The sequence below is a fragment of the Balaenoptera acutorostrata genome, chromosome 13 (assembly GCF_949987535.1).
Source record: "Balaenoptera acutorostrata chromosome 13, mBalAcu1.1, whole genome shotgun sequence".
Lineage (NCBI taxonomy): Eukaryota > Metazoa > Chordata > Mammalia > Artiodactyla > Balaenopteridae > Balaenoptera > Balaenoptera acutorostrata.
In genome coordinates, this window is record NC_080076.1 from 75,840,062 (window position 1) to 75,855,801 (window position 15,740).

At 51.1% G+C, this 15,740-nt stretch overlaps 2 protein-coding genes across 2 annotated transcripts in view; both read left to right on the plus strand.

Moving 5' to 3' along the window:
- Positions 1-2,288: 2,288 nt before the first annotated feature.
- On the plus strand, positions 2,289-11,326 carry CRYBB2 (crystallin beta B2). The gene is made up of 5 exons (XM_007180946.2): positions 2,289-2,342; positions 5,070-5,188; positions 8,076-8,208; positions 9,347-9,489; positions 11,158-11,326. The coding sequence occupies exons 1-5, from the start codon at positions 2,289-2,291 to the stop codon at positions 11,324-11,326; spliced, it is 618 nt and encodes a 205-aa protein (XP_007181008.1).
- Positions 11,327-15,105: 3,779 nt separating this feature from the next.
- LOC103005732 (beta-adrenergic receptor kinase 2) overlaps positions 15,106-15,740 on the plus strand; it is a 203,196-nt gene continuing 202,561 nt past the window's right edge. The window contains exons 1-2 of the mRNA XM_057526625.1: positions 15,106-15,209; positions 15,568-15,727. The gene's annotated coding sequence lies outside the window, so the exon portion shown is untranslated. The remainder of the gene's footprint in view (positions 15,210-15,567; positions 15,728-15,740) is intronic.

The window sequence follows — 15,740 nt, forward strand, 5'->3', positions numbered from 1 at the left end:
TGGATGGTCCAGGCTGGGGTAGGTCCCCTCCCTGACACTACCCCCTAGAGCAGAGCTTGGCGCCAAGTGCATGCCTGATCAATGTTTGTTGAATGCACGGATGGATGGATGGATGCTGGACCCTGCCAAACCACCTTCCTGTCCTTGTTTTTTTTTCACCAGGGCCACTGAAATTTGCCTCTGTCTGCCTCCCCCAGGGCTCAACTGACCACATCAGTGAACCCAGCATGCCCCTGGTCCTGGCAGCTGGACGGCTGATGCATGCAAAGCGGGCATCTCCTTGCTCAACCGCCTGACCACCCTGGCGCGGCCGAATCTGAAAGCTGATGACATTATTGTGCAGAGACACAATGTCTGTGGGCATTTGCTGACCTGGGCTTTGGTGCGGGCTTAATCCAGCATTCTCGCCCCACTTTCCGCAGGGACGCAGCGGTCACCCGCCTTGGCACCGGCACTGCTGGGGAAGGTATAAATGCCACCTCCCGCCGGCCGGCTTCACGGGCACTCTCGGGCTGGTGTCACTGGTAAGAATGCCTCTCTTGCTTGTCTTGCCTTTTTCTCTCATTCTCCTCCCTGCTGGAAAGTGTGGGAGACCTGGATTCAAATCCAGAGGCTGTCACTTTCTGACAGGGTGACTTGGGGCAAAGACCTCAAGGTGCTGAGCCTCGGTTTTCTTTTCTGTTAAATGGGGAGGGGGTCGTAAAACCTCCTTTGCTGTGGGGCTCAGAGGTACGTAGGTGAGCGGTCTAGCGCAGTGCCTGGCACGGTGTGTATTTTGGTGGTGCTCCTTATTAGTATTAGACAGTCCATCAGTATCCTCGTTTTGCCAGTGGAGGAGCATATAACTGAGGGTTTTGCAAGTGGAAGGAGTAAAACCACGGAAGGTTCAGCTTCATTTCTAGGGCGGTGAGCCAGCTCTCTCCATATCCACAAACACTCCCGGGCACCGGCTCTGTGTCCCGCCTTGGGACAGCTAGGAAGCAGAGCCCCTCTCGGGGAGCTCCCAGCAACAGGTGACTCCAAAGGCACTAAAACTGGGTGGAAAGGACGCTAATAATGCCATAATTGCTGCCGTGCACTGAGCACTGAGTGGGTTCCGGGACGGCGGCCGAGTGCTTGAGGTTTTCTGTGTTATATGATTGGATCATCACAACCTGTGGACCAGGCACCATCCTGTCCCCATTTTACAGAACAGGAAATTGAGGCACAGAGGGGATGACCTTCCCAGGGCCTTGATGCTGGTAAGCAGCAGAGGAAGCACCTGAGCTGAACCACCTGAGCTTAATCTTTAGTCTGAGGATGCCGCTGGGGCTGTAATGTGGGATCTTGGGCACAGTGACAGACCCAGAGGGCTGGTTTCTTAGGGGAGAAGGGCAGGTTTGGCTCCCAAGCTGCTTAGTTGAATGTCCTCTTTTTGGGGAACATCCTGGCCTGGCCTCTGGTGTGGAAGGAGCTTCTGGAAGCCGGATGTTATCTCTGGAGAAGGAGACAGGTTTCCCTTCTACACTGGGAAAACACAGGCTACGTTCTCTGCCCATCCTGTGGGAAGGAAGAAGAAACTGACACTCTTCCAGAATTTTCTGACGTTCTTGGCGGCTGCTGGTCACAGTGCCTGAACTTCCATAACACTCGTGTCGTTGCTTTCTTGTGGCAGGAGTCCCATAACGCACTTGTGTACTATTTGGGTGGTGGAGGGGAGGATAAGACCAATGGTGGGAAGGAGCATTCTGGGTACTGGATGTGGGGGGTGGGCCAGAAGTCAAGGAGGAAGTTGGGGATAAGGGGTGGGGGCCCAGGGGACTCTGTGAGATGGCAGATTGGGAGCTAAAACCCGGCCAAGCACAGCCAGTGCGTGGGGTTTGTCTGCCCACATTATATTCTTTGAATCAAGAAATTTCTGCATAATATCAATCGATGCATAAGAAATTTATGCATAATAGCATCAATTATCTGGGGCCAAGTGGGTCACCACTCACACTCTAGTTTCTCACTTTATTTTTTAGTAGACCTCATTTCTCTGTCCCCCCTCGGAGCTGGCCTGGACACAAAGAAGCGAAGCTAAGGATGGACGTTCAGGCAGCCGCTGGCTGTCTCCACTGCCCTAGGACAACCTGAAATCAGGGAGACAAAAAAACAGGACGTGGGGCTGGAGCGATGTGGCCCTGGGACACGCCGCCACCACCACCCCTGTCCCCCCAGTGGGGGAACCGAGGGCCCAGAGACAGGTCCTCACTACTGCTTCCCCCATGCCTTGCCTTCCAGGTCATTCCTGCACCGGACAGCCCACCATGGCCTCAGACCACCAGACCCAAGCGGGCAAACCTCAGCCCCTCAACCCCAAGGTGGGTACCACGTGGGAGGAAGGGGTGGCGAGCACGGTGCCTCTCCCAGACTCGGTTTCCCTCCTGTAAAGTGGGGTTGGTGTCTTCCTTTCTGGGGCTCCCCCTCTCTGGGCCACACTCTCCCCAACTTGCACACTGGAGGGGGTGCTGATTCAGAAGGCCCCTCCCCAGCCCACGACTAGCATCCTTCTGGCTTTGGAGACTTAATTTTCTCTGCCTTACCCTTTACCCCATTGCCCAGGGTGGGTCCCCAAAGCCAAGGCAGACCCTCAGTCCAGTCTGAGATGGGGCTTGTGAATGGGAGGTGGGGTGGGATTCCTGACTCCACACCTGCTGTGTGACCTTGGCCAGTCACTTGACCTTTCTGAGCCTCAGGTCCCTCCTTCAAAAACTGGGGAGCGTTGGATTCATGGCATAAGGTAATTGTGAAGAGGCAAAGAAAACAGGCCCAGCCTAATGCTTGTCCACCTCACGCCAGCCTTCTTTGTTTTTTCCTCCTAAGGGCGGTGGGATCTTATCCCAATGTCAGGGGCTTGTCACACTGAATCTGCCCTCAAACTTCTACCAGCAACAGTCCACCAGGCTGCCCTCCTGTTTCCCTCTGCTTCAGAGGCCCCAGGCGTAGATTCCATCCTGGAACTGCCTTTTTGTCTGATTTGGGCCCCCACCCCAGCTCACCCCAATTCTGTCCCTTAAGAGGCTTACTTTCTAGAAGAAAGACAATAAATAAACTAATAAATACATAACTTCAAGGAGTGGAAAGTATTAGGAAGAAACAAGAGTGGGTTCTTTAGGGTCAGGGTGGACGAGGAACGTGTTAGCTAAGGTGGTCAGGGAGGACGTCTCTGAGGAGGTGACATTGAGCAGAGCCCCCAGTCAAGTGAGGAAGTAGTGAAAATTGGGGAGTTGGGGGTAGGGGAGAGCATTCTTGGCAACGGGCACAGTGAATGCAAAGGCCCAGGGGTTGGAGTGAGATGGGTGAGTTTGAGCAGCAAGAAGCCCAGTGTGATATGGCTTGGAGCAGCTCTGTCCAATCGATTTCAAATGGGAGCCACTTATGGACTTTAACACTTCCTAGTAGACATGTTAACAAAGTAAAAAGAAACAGGGGAAATTAATTTTCATACATTTTATTAAGCCCAATATATCCTAATGTACAGTCAGTAGAAAAATTATTAGAGAACTATTTTACATTCTTTTTTTCATACTATATCTTCAACATCTGATGTGTATTTGATACCCATAGCACATTTTAATTCAGATTAGTTGCACATGTTCAATAGACATCTAGTAGTTGCTGAATTGGACAGTGCAGGCTGAAAGGATTAGGTAATACGTAAATTTTTAGCGTCCATTTGTTGATACATACAACAACAATAATAATACTGAGCTCCTGGGCTCTGAGGCCTTTCAAATGCATGGGGAGGCTGACCTGCCTTGCCCTCCTTGCTCCTGTAAGCCCTTGTCACCCAGGCCAGTGTCATAATCCACTAGCCCCTGACTCCCAGGTTCTTGATTCTTCTCAATAAGCCTGCGGAATAGGCATGAGTCCCCATTTTACAGATGGGACAGCTGAGGCTCAGAGCAATCACGTGGCTTCCTCAGGTTGCACAGCTGGATGCAACAGAGGCGACATAGGAGCCCAGTTCTCCTGACCCATCTGTGATCTTGTCAGTGATCATAAAGGCTGAACTGAGCCCATGCAATTTGACTCTGAACCTTGCTGGGCCTCCCTCCCCTGGCTTTGTCTGGCTAATCCCCGGCCTGGGAGAGAGGGGCGTGTTTACCCAGCCAGTGCTGACCACATGGATTGTGCAGCTGCCCCTCCTGGAGGCCCACTTCCCTGAACCCCGCCCCCCTTCATCCAGAGGCTGTCCCCTGGGGGAAGTGTGGCTGGAAAACGTGTGCCCCCAGGTTCTGTCTGGAATCCTGAAAGGAGGCAGCTGCCGCCCTCCCCCACCTCTTAGCACTTGGCTGTGAGGCCGTGAGCAGCCCTTTCATTTTGCTGATCTTCACTTTTCCTGATGGGGATCCTGCCGGCCCTTCCCTGGGCTGCTGAGAGGCAGGTGAGGCAAGGGGAGTGAAGTCCTCTTAAGAAGTATCCGGAGGATAGCCTGCAAAACCTGTGGGGGCTTAAGAAAAGGGCACAGGTATGCGTAGTCTTATGGGTGAAATGGGGGTGAAGGGTGGATGTGGCAGCACTGGTCCAGCTCTAATGGGGGCAGGAGAAGCTTAAGCAGCATGGTCTAGCATCTTATTACTCCTACTCTGGTCCACAGACCAGTGGTATCAAAATGCTGCTCTACAGGAAACAGCATCAGACAAGCTTGGGCTCTAATTTCAGCTCTGCCACTTACCCACTTGGGAATCTTAGCATGTCCCTTAATATAATTATGCCTCCCACACGCAGAGCAAATATGGTGTGCTAACCGTCACGCTCCTCTGAATCCTTCCAGCAACCCCATGATGTAGGTTCTGTCTTTATTTCCCATTTTACAGATGGGGAAACCGAGGCTCAGACAGGTGAAATACTGGCTTAAGGTCTCGCACCTGGTAACTGGAGCCAAGACTGTCAGACTTTATATTTGGTTCGTGATTCCCAAGTGTGGAACCCTTCAGCGTCCTTCAAGGCTCTCTGAGTCCCCTCCCTACGCCCACTCACCCCCACTGCCCTGTTCTCCCTCCTCCCCATCATGACGGGGGTCTGACTCTCTCCTCCTGTTGCAGATCATCATCTTTGAGCAGGAAAACTTCCAGGGCCACTCACATGAGCTCAATGGGCCCTGCCCTAACCTGAAGGAGACCGGCGTGGAGAAGGCAGGCTCTGTCCTGGTGCAGGCTGGACCGTAAGTACCTGGGGGTCTCACTTGGTCAGGGGTTGCCTGGGTGAGGCTGTCAGGCTGTGGAACGAGCTGGAGGGATCGCTCTCACTGAGCTCCTAGACTGTGCAATCAGGAGACCAGGATTTGGGGTCTTGGCAGCCTGTGGAGAGAGCCTGTGGTTTGAGTTCAGATAGAGCTGGGTTTCAAATCCTGGTTCCACCACTTCTGTGCTGTGTGACGTTGGACCAGGAACTTCTCTCTCTGCGCCTCGGTTTTCTCCTCTGTAGGATGAGGTTAACCATGTCCTCCTGGGGATGATGGGATGGAGCTCATGTGAAAAGCCTGACACCAAGGTCATCCACTTCCTTGAGGCAGGGAGACAGACACAGTGACTCCCGTGGACCTTTTTAGAGCTGCCAATCTCTGGCTCTGGGAGTGTCCTCAGTCTCCTGGGAGGTTTAAAGCTGGATGTCCCAGCTCTGCAACCACCCCTCCCTTCCCAGGTCCTGGTGATACTTGGTTTTCGCAGATACGCTGACACATTTGGGGGCCAGCAGGCTTGGGACCCCTGGCCCAAGAGAGAAGGGGAGGTGACTGATCAGGTCTGACTCTGCTGCGCTCAGGTGACATAGTTGAGCACAACCTGCAGGGGCCTTTCCTTGTGGTTCCCTGACTGTTCCTTCTCTCCAAGAGCCTCCGGAATCAGGGGTGGCCACCAGTGACCCCCAACCAACAGGTCAGTGAGTCTAGTGTGGGTCCTGGATGACCCGCACCACACCTCAAGGTTCACCGGGAATTCTGCAGTGTGTGATGACCGTAATTGAATCAGAGTCTGCTGGTGTGGAGAACACGGCCAAAGGAATGGCCCTGCCCAGCCCCACTCAGCTGATGGGCTCAGAGCATCAGTGTGCCTGAGAGCGTGTCTTCCCGGACGGCTGAAGTTTTGACAATTGAAGCACCACATCTGATTTTTCAGTTGTCTTTTTTTTAGTATCTGGATGGAAGAATTTCTCAAATAGACCTTACATTCCTCCTCTGCTTTCTTTTAAAAAATATAACTTTGATAGTTTTATTAATTATTGTTTATTGTTTAAAATTAAGGAGCAATGGTTTAGTGCAAAAAAGCCATACGACTCTAATCTTACCACTCAGAGTAACCATTAAGATTTTCATATAAACTTATATTTTTCTCTGTATATATTTCATCAAATATATATTAGATATATACTTAATCCAAAGTCAGATCATGCTTTACATACTGTTTTATAAGTCATTTTGAAAACTTTTATCTCAAATTCTCTCCATGTCATTAAGTAGCATTTTATGTCAATGCTTTTCAAAGAGTTTTTTGGAGGTAAATCTGTATCAGAATCACAGAAGGTGGGGAGGCTTTGAAATGCAGATTCATGGGTCCCAGCCCTGCCCCATTGAATCAAACTCTTGGGCCTGGAGCCCAGGAATCTGCATTTCACAAACCCACCACCCTGTGATATTTCTGCCCAGTTAAGTTTGAGAACCCGTGTCCTACTTCATTGTTTTTCATGCCTTCGTATCATTTCATTACGGGATATGACATAATTTACTCAACCAGGCCCTGCCCATTGGATGTGTAAGTTGTTTTGATTATTTGATATTATAAACGACACCGTGATGAACATCATTACCCATGTATCTGTGAGCTCTTTGACAACTGTTTTCTAAGGACACGTTGCCTAAAGCTGAATTGCCAGATCAAGAGCGCATCCTATTATAAAAGCAGCAAGAAACACCATCTCCCTTTCCGTTAAGGACTTAGATTACTGTTCCAAAGTTGTCACTGTGCCAGGCTGAACTGTCTGCCTCTGCGATGAACGCCCCAGAATGCCAGGCGTCATGAAGTCGGTGCCACCTTTTTCCTATTGTCCCCTTTCCTCTGTTAGCCATGCCTCACCGGCAGGTAATCCTTCCCTTTAACGATTTTCTCTTCTACTGTGGATCTAAGACTATTAGAGTTTTGTGTAGCATAGGAGTCCAGAGACCACCATCAAGAACCAAAGAGGAAAGAGACCCAGAGAGAAGGGGTTGGTATGAACAAGCTACGTGAGCTTTAGATACAGGGATGTTCTGCAGTCTGTTCTCGGTAGTAAAAGCTGATTGGGCACATTTCTTCCCAACTCCATGTTCACTGATGTCACCCTGAGAGCTTGACACTGGCCACGGTGGGAGTATTTACACCATGGAAATTAGCAAACCCTACAAACAGGATTTGTTTTGTTTTTCAGAGCTAGCTATTGATTTACCAGCATACCATTGGCCTTAGGACATGGGTTCTAGACATCTGTGTTTGTTGCTAGGCCATCTTTTAGACTTTCTCCTCATTTCTTGGTTATGTTCCAGATGATTGAAGTCAGCACCCTGCTGGGTTCTGGATAACTGAGGTGACGCTGCTCTTGGATTTGCTGTGCTTGGAGTTAAATGAGGCTGCTACTCATTTTTTTTTTTTTTTTAAAGAAATTCACGTTCTTTTATTTATTTATTTATGACTGTGTTGAGTCTTCGTTTCTGTGCGAGGGCTTTCTCCAGTTGCGGCGAGTGGGGACCACTCTTCATCGCAGTGCGCGGGCCTCTCACTGTCGCGGCCTCTCTTGTTGCGGAGCACAGGCTCCAGACGCGCAGGCTCAGTAATTGTGGCTCACGGGCCCAGTTGCTCCGTGGCATGTGGGATCTTCCCAGACCGGGGCTCGAACCCGTGTCCCCTGCATTGGCAGGCAGATTCTCAACCACTGCGCCACCAGGGAAGCCCCGAGGCTGCTACTCATTTTGATGAGCTGGGCAACTGTGAGCTCTGGGGCCCAAATGAGTAGCCAGGGTCCCACCAGAAGAAGCCTGGAGTGAGCCTGACCTGCCCTCTCTCTCTCTGTCTCCACTGCAGCTGGGTGGGCTATGAGCAAGCCAACTGCAAAGGGGAGCAGTTTGTGTTTGAGAAGGGTGAGTACCCCCGCTGGGACTCATGGACCAGCAGTCGGAGGACAGACTCCCTCAGCTCCCTGAGGCCCATCAAAGTGGTAAGCCCCCGACCCTCATCTTCTTCCTCTCTTTGCCCCCTTGGAGCCAGCGGTCTGGGGACCAGGAAGGAGCCTTCACCTCTGGCATCGTTCGTGCCCCTTCTGACTGGCGGGGGACTTCCTGGCTGTGTGACCTCGCATAAGTCACTTCACTTCCCTGAGCCTCAGTTTCCTCACCTGTAAGATGGGGATATTAGTATCTACTGTCCTGAGATACCAGCAGGCTTAACCTGAGAATTGCCACATCGTATGACTTCAGGGGCGTCATTCAAGATGCTCCAGGGGGCGCTGTTCACATTCTATTCTATGTGGATGGTGCGGTCCAGGGCTGTGTGATTTCTGTCACAAAGCAATCGTTCCATAAATGATTGCCACCATAAATATTCAAAGAAATTCTGGGTTTCGGGGTGGAGGAGAAGGCAGTTTAGCTCTTGTTCACAATTCATGCCAGTGTAACCTTTCAGAGCTTCTCTGATCCTGATTGCTAGTATGTGAACACTCTGGAGGGCAAAGGGCCCAGCGATGCTCACTTATACTCCCAAACCTCCCCAGCCCAGTCTAGTTCTCCCCAGAACTAGATGGAAAATCGGAGAACATTGGACTTGGCATTCCACAGACCTGGGTTCCTCTGCTGGCTCTGGCACTCCCGGCTGTGTGACCTTGGCCAAGTCACCTTACCTCTCTAAGCCTCAGTTTTCTTATCCACCAAACAGCATAAAAGTAGTTTAAAGGATGAAAGGAGATGACTAAGAAAAATGTCACAGGAACAGGAGGCTGGGAAGATATGTGGAGATGAAGGAAAGCCAAAATATTTCAAGTGTCTACTAGAGGCACGATAAGCCTATGTGTGTGTGTGTGTGTGTATCATGGCTGTCATTTATTTTTAAAAAGGGGAGTTGAGGCGTTGGGAGGGAAAATGCCATTTCAGAATCAAATATTCCCCGAAGTGTAGAATCTGGAGTGTCTGTTACGTGAAAATAGCCCAGTAGGATCTTAATGAACAAACACTGTTGGATGCCGTTGCCGTAGACACTCACGTGGTGGGGGTCTTGGGCCAGAGGGCTGCAGGTGGAGCCTGCTGGTCCCAACTCCAGGGACCCCTCACCCACACTCGCTTTCCCCCACGCCCTGTCCACAGGACAGCCAGGAGCATAAGATCATCCTCTATGAGAACCCCAACTTCACAGGGAAGAAGATGGAGGTGATAGACGATGATGTGCCCAGCTTCCACGCCCACGGCTACCAGGAGAAGGTGTCTTCTGTGCGGGTGCAGAGTGGCACGTGAGTGCACACCCAGCCCTGGCTGGCCCCGCCCCAGGGGCCCAGACCCTGGGCTGCTAAGTCCTGCTCTGTCCTGAACTCTGGGGATCTTGTACATTCCTGACCTCAGTCTTCTCATTGGAAAATGGGCGTTGAAATCATCAGCCTACACATGGCTTTCGGCCCCTGAAGTTCCATCCTGATCTGCCTTTTGGGCAACACCCTACCTCTGGAGGAGAGAAACCTTGGCCTTAACCTCAGGCCCAAAGAGCAGGACAGTAAATGGTGGGGGGGGGGGCAGGGTAAGGCAGAGGTGGGGAGGGTGTGGGGGGAGCAGAAGCTGGGAATGAGTTGAGTGGTCTTAACAGAGCTGGGAGAGGCAGGAAGCCCAGCCCGTGCTGGCCTTTGACGGCCTGAGTTCCTGAGATTGGAAATAGGAGGGATCCTTCTCCACCAAATTAAACTTCGGCACATAAACCTCAACCATCAGCATTGGGGAATTTCTCAATGTGAAAAATTTGGATTCCGCGGGGAGCCTGACGATGGGCTTTGGGCAGTGGCGTGCTGGAGCCGGCTTGTACCAGCTTGCAAAAGCTGACTGTTAACTTTTCAGAATTTATGTGAGCTGGTTATTTAATCATTGGTAACTTGAAATGAGCCATCATGAAGTATTTACACCTCAGAAATTGGAAAATGTTACAAATCAAGACTTTCCCCCCCCCCGCCAAGAGAGCTAGTTTACCAACACATACTGGCTTTCTGGGACTTGTCAAACTCTTAGAGTGTGCAAAGTTCTGTATTCATGTTCCCCTCCATTTACTCGTTTATTCATTCATTGATTCAATTTGTCGAGTGACGTCATATGCCAGGCACCGTGTTAAGCGATCAGTTAAGTCAAGGTAGGTTAAACAGACCTGGCCTCTGCCTTGTGTAGCTAGCAGTCTGGTTGGGGACAACTGTTAATAGTTTAGGAATCTGCACGAATCTGGCCTCCTTCCCCGAGGAAGGCACTCTTGAGCTGAGATCTCAAGAAAGTAGGAATTATAGAGGTAGAGAGAAGGAAGGACATCCCAGACAGTGAGAACAGCACATGCAAAGGTCCTGTGGTGGGAGGAGCCTGGTGAGTCTGATGGGCTCTACAAGGGACGGAGTGGCTGTGCTGCAGAGATATAGGGGCCCAAGTCTGAGAAGCAGAGATAGAGGTGTCCACAGGGGCTGGATGGGCAGGTCCATGTGGGCCAGGACTGTGTGATGCTTTCTGAGGAGAAGACTGTAATGGTCATCAGGTACTCAGAGTGAGTGACCCCTAAATGGTGATGGCTTCAAAGGGTGGAGGGATCATGGAGGGCTCCTGGGACCTAGCCTGCTGTCCTTTGCCCTTGCCAGGGGTTGGGTTAAGAGGCCTGTCTTCTTCTAAGCTTAAGTGAGCTTGAGATCACCCCTTCCTCTGAACCCAGTGTCAGGCCTTCAGTTAAAAGTTGCTTCTGGAGGTAGTGAGCTCCCCATCAAGGGAAGGAAGAAAGCAGAGGCTGGTCCCAGGAAGAGTGGGGGTGTTCTTGCTCGACACCCAGTTAGTGTGAAATGATTGAAAGGCCCCACCCTTCCTAGTGGCTAAACAATTCTCCCCCTCTCTCTCCATCTGCATCTCCTGTCTCCCCACGTCCCCTCTTCCCACCTCTGGCCCTGCAGGTGGGTCGGCTACCAGTACCCCGGCTACCGCGGGCTGCAGTACCTGCTGGAGAAGGGTGATTACAAGGACAGCGGCGACTTCGGGGCCCCCCAGCCCCAGGTGCAGTCCGTGCGCCGCATCCGTGACATGCAGTGGCACCAACGAGGCACCTTCCACCCCTCCAACTAGTGCCTCCCATTTCCTCCTTCCCAGGGGCCTGGTCAGCTGCCCAGGATCCCACCAGACATCCTGGCGAGTGAATAAAGTGTGACTTGCAACTTGTCCACGGCAGTGTCTTTTATCCCCCATGGGAGCCGGGGTGCTGCGTGCACTTATCCCCGTGCGAGCCAGGGTGCTGCGTGTAGTGTGTGTGTGCATGCGTGCACTTGTGTGAAAGAGACAGAAAGAAGAGAGAACCAGAGAGTGACTGGGTGAGGGGTGGGCAACCTCTTCGAGAATTTTCAGCTCTGCAGCTGCTTAGCTGTGTGACCTTGGGCACATTGTCCAACCTCTCTGAGCCTCCACTTCTTCACCTGACTTACAACCCTCTTTACCCCATGAGTGGCTGGCTTGGCTGACCTCTCAGTCCTTCTTGTGTGGTTGCTGAGCAGTCACTCAAGGGCATGTGATGGATGCTCCAGCCCTTAAAAATGTGCCCACTGCCTGCCATTCCCACAGAACTGCCTTATCACCTTGAACCTGGGAGTTTTCTTAGATCTGCCCAGCAGAGCCCCAAACCCTGCAACCCCCACTCCATCCCGGAGAGAGGTCACAATGACCTGTTTGTAGGTTTGTGTGTTCCTTGGTTCCTTTGTTCACAACTTGATTGGGGTTGTCACTTAGCATAGCAACTGGGGGCTGGGTTCCTGCATCCAACTGGCCTGGGTCCTAATGGCTGTTCTGGAGGCTTGGCCAATGATGGGGCCTCAGAACCTTAATGCCTCCACTTGGAAAAATAGGGAAAAAATAGTGCCTCCCTAACAGGGTTACAGCAAGGACGTCATGAGATAGCCCAGGTGTTCTCTATATAAATGTTAATCACTGGTTGGTTTTCTGTGCTGCAAATATCCCCTCCCAGAGAGCAGCTTCTTTTTACTTTGTCTTTGGTATCTTTTGATGCAGTAGTTTAAAATTTTGATGTGGTCTAACATCAGTCTGTTCCTTTATGGTTTGTATCTGCCGTGTCTTCTTTAAGAAATTCTTTCTCACCCCACTTCTCACAAATATGTTCTCCAGATTTTTTTCCTAAAAATTTTAAAGTTTTGCTTTTCCCACTTAAATTCTCAGTCCTCCTGGAGTTGATTTTTCTGTATAGTGTGTGCCAGGGACCTAATTTCTTTTTTCTCTTTTTTTCCACTTTGAACCACCGTTGTCCTGGGGTAATGAGAAATCCATTTTCCCCACTGTGGTGCGAAGTTGCCTCTGTGCCCCATAGTAGATTGACACATATGTGTGGGGTCTGTTTATGGGCTCTTTTTTTTTTTTTCTGTTCCTTTAGTCTATCTGTGTATCTCTGTACTCTTACCATATTATGTTAATAGCCATTGCTGTGTAATAAATCTTGCAGTGCCCTACATCATTCTTCTTCAAGGACGTTTTAGATAGGCTTCCCCTTTATATCTCCATATAAAATCATTTTCTCAAATCTAGAAAAATGGGAAACCATATTGAATGAGCTAAAGAGATTAAAATGATTACCATGAAGGTGGGAACTAATCAGTGCTTAACAAATTTTGCCAGCTTTGATTTGTTCCTTCATTCTTCAGCCAACACTCACTGAGTACCTGTCTTGTTCCTGGAATGGACAGAGTAGGGGATACAAAGGAGGTAAGACAAAGCCCCTGCCCCCAGGAAGCTTCTACTCTGGGGGAATGGTAATAGCTTAAGAGTAGAACCTTGATGATGATTATGAGTTGAATTATACCCCCCTCAAAATTCATATGTTGAAGTCCTAACCCCCAATACCTGAGAATTTGACTTTATTTGGAAATAGGGTCATTGCTGAGTCAATCAGTTAAATTTATTTGAGGTCATACTGGAGTAGGGTGGGTCCCTAATTCAATATGATCGGTGCCCCTATGAAAAGGGGAAATTTGGAGACAGACACACACGCAGGGAGAACACCACGTGAAGATGCAGGCAGAGATCAGAGTGATGCAGCAGATGCCATGAAACACCAAAGATTGCCAGGAAACCACCAGAGGCCAAGAGTCATGGAACAGATTCTCCCTCATATACCCCCAGAAGGAGCCAACCCAGCTGACACCTTGACCTTGGACTGCTAGCATACAGAATCACAAGAGAATAAATTCCCATTGTTTATGCCATTCTGCTTGTGGTATTTTGTTCTGGCAGCCCTAGGACACTAATACAGAGATGGTAAGATGAAGGGACCAGAGACACCAAGGGAAGGCAGGAGTTACTGCCCAGGACATCAGGGTAGACTTCCCCCAAAGTGGGGGTGTTCAAAGAAGAGCTGGCACTTTCCAGGTGAATCTTGGGGAGAACAATCTTGGTGAAGGAAACAGAGCATGCAAACATAGGGAAGCAAGAAAGAGCAAGGTATGTTCTGGTATTTCAGGTACAGCAGGTACTTCGGGGCCTGGAAGCTTCAGAGGGTTTGCTAAGTACAAGGTCCTGAGAGACTGGAGAAGGATGATGATGATGGTGGTGGTGATGGTGTTGTGATGGTAATGAGGATGATGACAATGGTGTTAATGGTGAAGGTGATGGTGATGATGATGATGGTGATGGTCTTGTTGATAACGATGATGATGATGATGATGTGTGTTTGTGGTAGGTGGCACCAAGAGGGTTTCCAGTTATCTATTTGAACATATCAAACTCCCCCAAACTTAGTGGTACAACTACAGCCATCATTTATTTGGATAACACACATGTAATCTGGGCAGGACCCAGTGGGGCAGCTCATCTCTCTCCAAACAGAGTCATCTAGGGTGGCTCAAAGGCTGGGGTGAGTCACATGGCTGGGCATTGTACTGGCTGTTGGCTGGGACCTCAGCTATGGCTCTCAGATCAGACACCCCCAACACGTGGACACCTCGTGCAGCTGCTTGCCTCTCCCACAGCCTGGTGGCTGGGTTCTCAGAGCAAGTGTCCCAAGAGAAAGGTGAAAGCTGCCTGGCATTTTAATGACTTAGCCTTAGAAGTCACATGGCATCACTTCCTCCCTGCTCCATTGGCAGAGGGGTCCCTTAGGCGGACCCGAGACAAAAACCCCACCAGTCAATGAGAGGAAGGTCAACGTATGGGACGAGGTATATTATGGTGTCTGTCTTTACCAAATGCAATCTGCCCGTTGGGGAAGGGAGGCACCAGGAACGGGCTTTCACAAGGCAGGGAAGAGGGCTGGGTTTACATGGCCAGGACACACTCTGTCTCTCAGAACTCATCCTGCTCAGGAAAAGAACAGGCTGGACCTGACAGCTGGCTGGGGTCACTGCACCTCCCCCTACATCTGTCTGTGTTTCTTATTTGTGTGTGTGTGTTCCTCTGTCTCTCTCCCTTTATCTCTCGCTATCTTCTGTCTCTCTTGGGACCTGTCGTTGTTTCTGCCGTATCTCTGCCTCTTTCTCCATCTTTCTGTCTCTATTTAACTCTCCGTCTGCCTCTGCCTCTCTGCTTTTCTCTGTCTCTAGCTCCCCATTAATTCCCTATCTTTCCCCTTCATCTTACTCCCTCCCTCTCTAGGCGTCATGGGTGGGCTGTGGTCTGCCTCCCTCTCCCCGCCCCCTAGCGTGGGCTGCTCTCTTTTTTTCTCTGGCCTCCACAGGGCCCGCCCTGCCCCCTGCTTCCCGCTCTCCGGGAGCCATTCTCCCTTTCAGCCACCAGGTGTCAGCAAAGCCTCATCCTCAGGGCTCCTGCCTGCGGGGCCCTGATTGGTCGCAGCCACAGCCGGGCAGCCACAGGTTGTTGCACATCCGGTGATTTCCTCACCCTCTGACCTACAGCAGCCCGTGGATTACTTCCATTTTGCAGATGAGCAGCTGAGCCTCACAGAGTGCGGAATGACTTGCCCAAGGCCATGCTGGGAGAAAGCGGAAAAGCAGAGGTCGGAGCCCAGGGTTCTATCTGAGCCGCGGTCATCAGCCTCTCTGGCTGCCCTTGAATCCCCACACTCCAAACCCTCCACCACCCACTCTGGGGGCCCCTTTCCCGGCTGCCCGTGCTCGCTGTGCAGCCCTGCGCCCATTCTGGTCTCTCTCTAGTGCTGGGCGGGTGGAAGGTCAGGGGATGCCCTTTGACGCTCCCAGTCCTGGAGACGCCGATGGGCGGAGTGCCCTAACCCCGGCTTTAAAAATAAGGAGCCTAAAATAGTCCTTCCTGCGCCTTCTCCTCGCTGGGGACTTTGGTGCTGGCTGGCTGTGCTGGGCTGCCGGGTCCCAGTGTCCGGTGTCTTCTCTGGACAGGCTCTGCAGGGAATATGGGCTGGAAGACAGTCCCGCCTCAGGGCCACTGTCCAACACAGCAGCATGCTCCCCTCTTGAGGACGGAGTTGATTGGCGGCGGACTTGGGCACCAGGAAGCTGTGGCAGAGCTGCCCTGAAGGAGATGCTTGAAAGGGAACAGGTATGTGATTTCC

What these genes read in the sequence shown, in the direction of transcription:
- CRYBB2 (XM_007180946.2), top strand. Translation starts at nt 2,289, where the DNA reads ATGGCCTCAGACCACCAGACCCAAGCGGGCAAACCTCAGCCCCTCAAC. An exon ending in CCCTGAGGCCCATCAAAGTG is followed by an intron (nt 8,209 to 9,346) that starts GTAAGCCCCCGA and finishes CCCTGTCCACAG; the next exon opens with GACAGCCAGGAGCATAAGAT. An exon ending in GTGCGGGTGCAGAGTGGCAC is followed by an intron (nt 9,490 to 11,157) that starts GTGAGTGCACAC and finishes CTGGCCCTGCAG; the next exon opens with GTGGGTCGGCTACCAGTACC.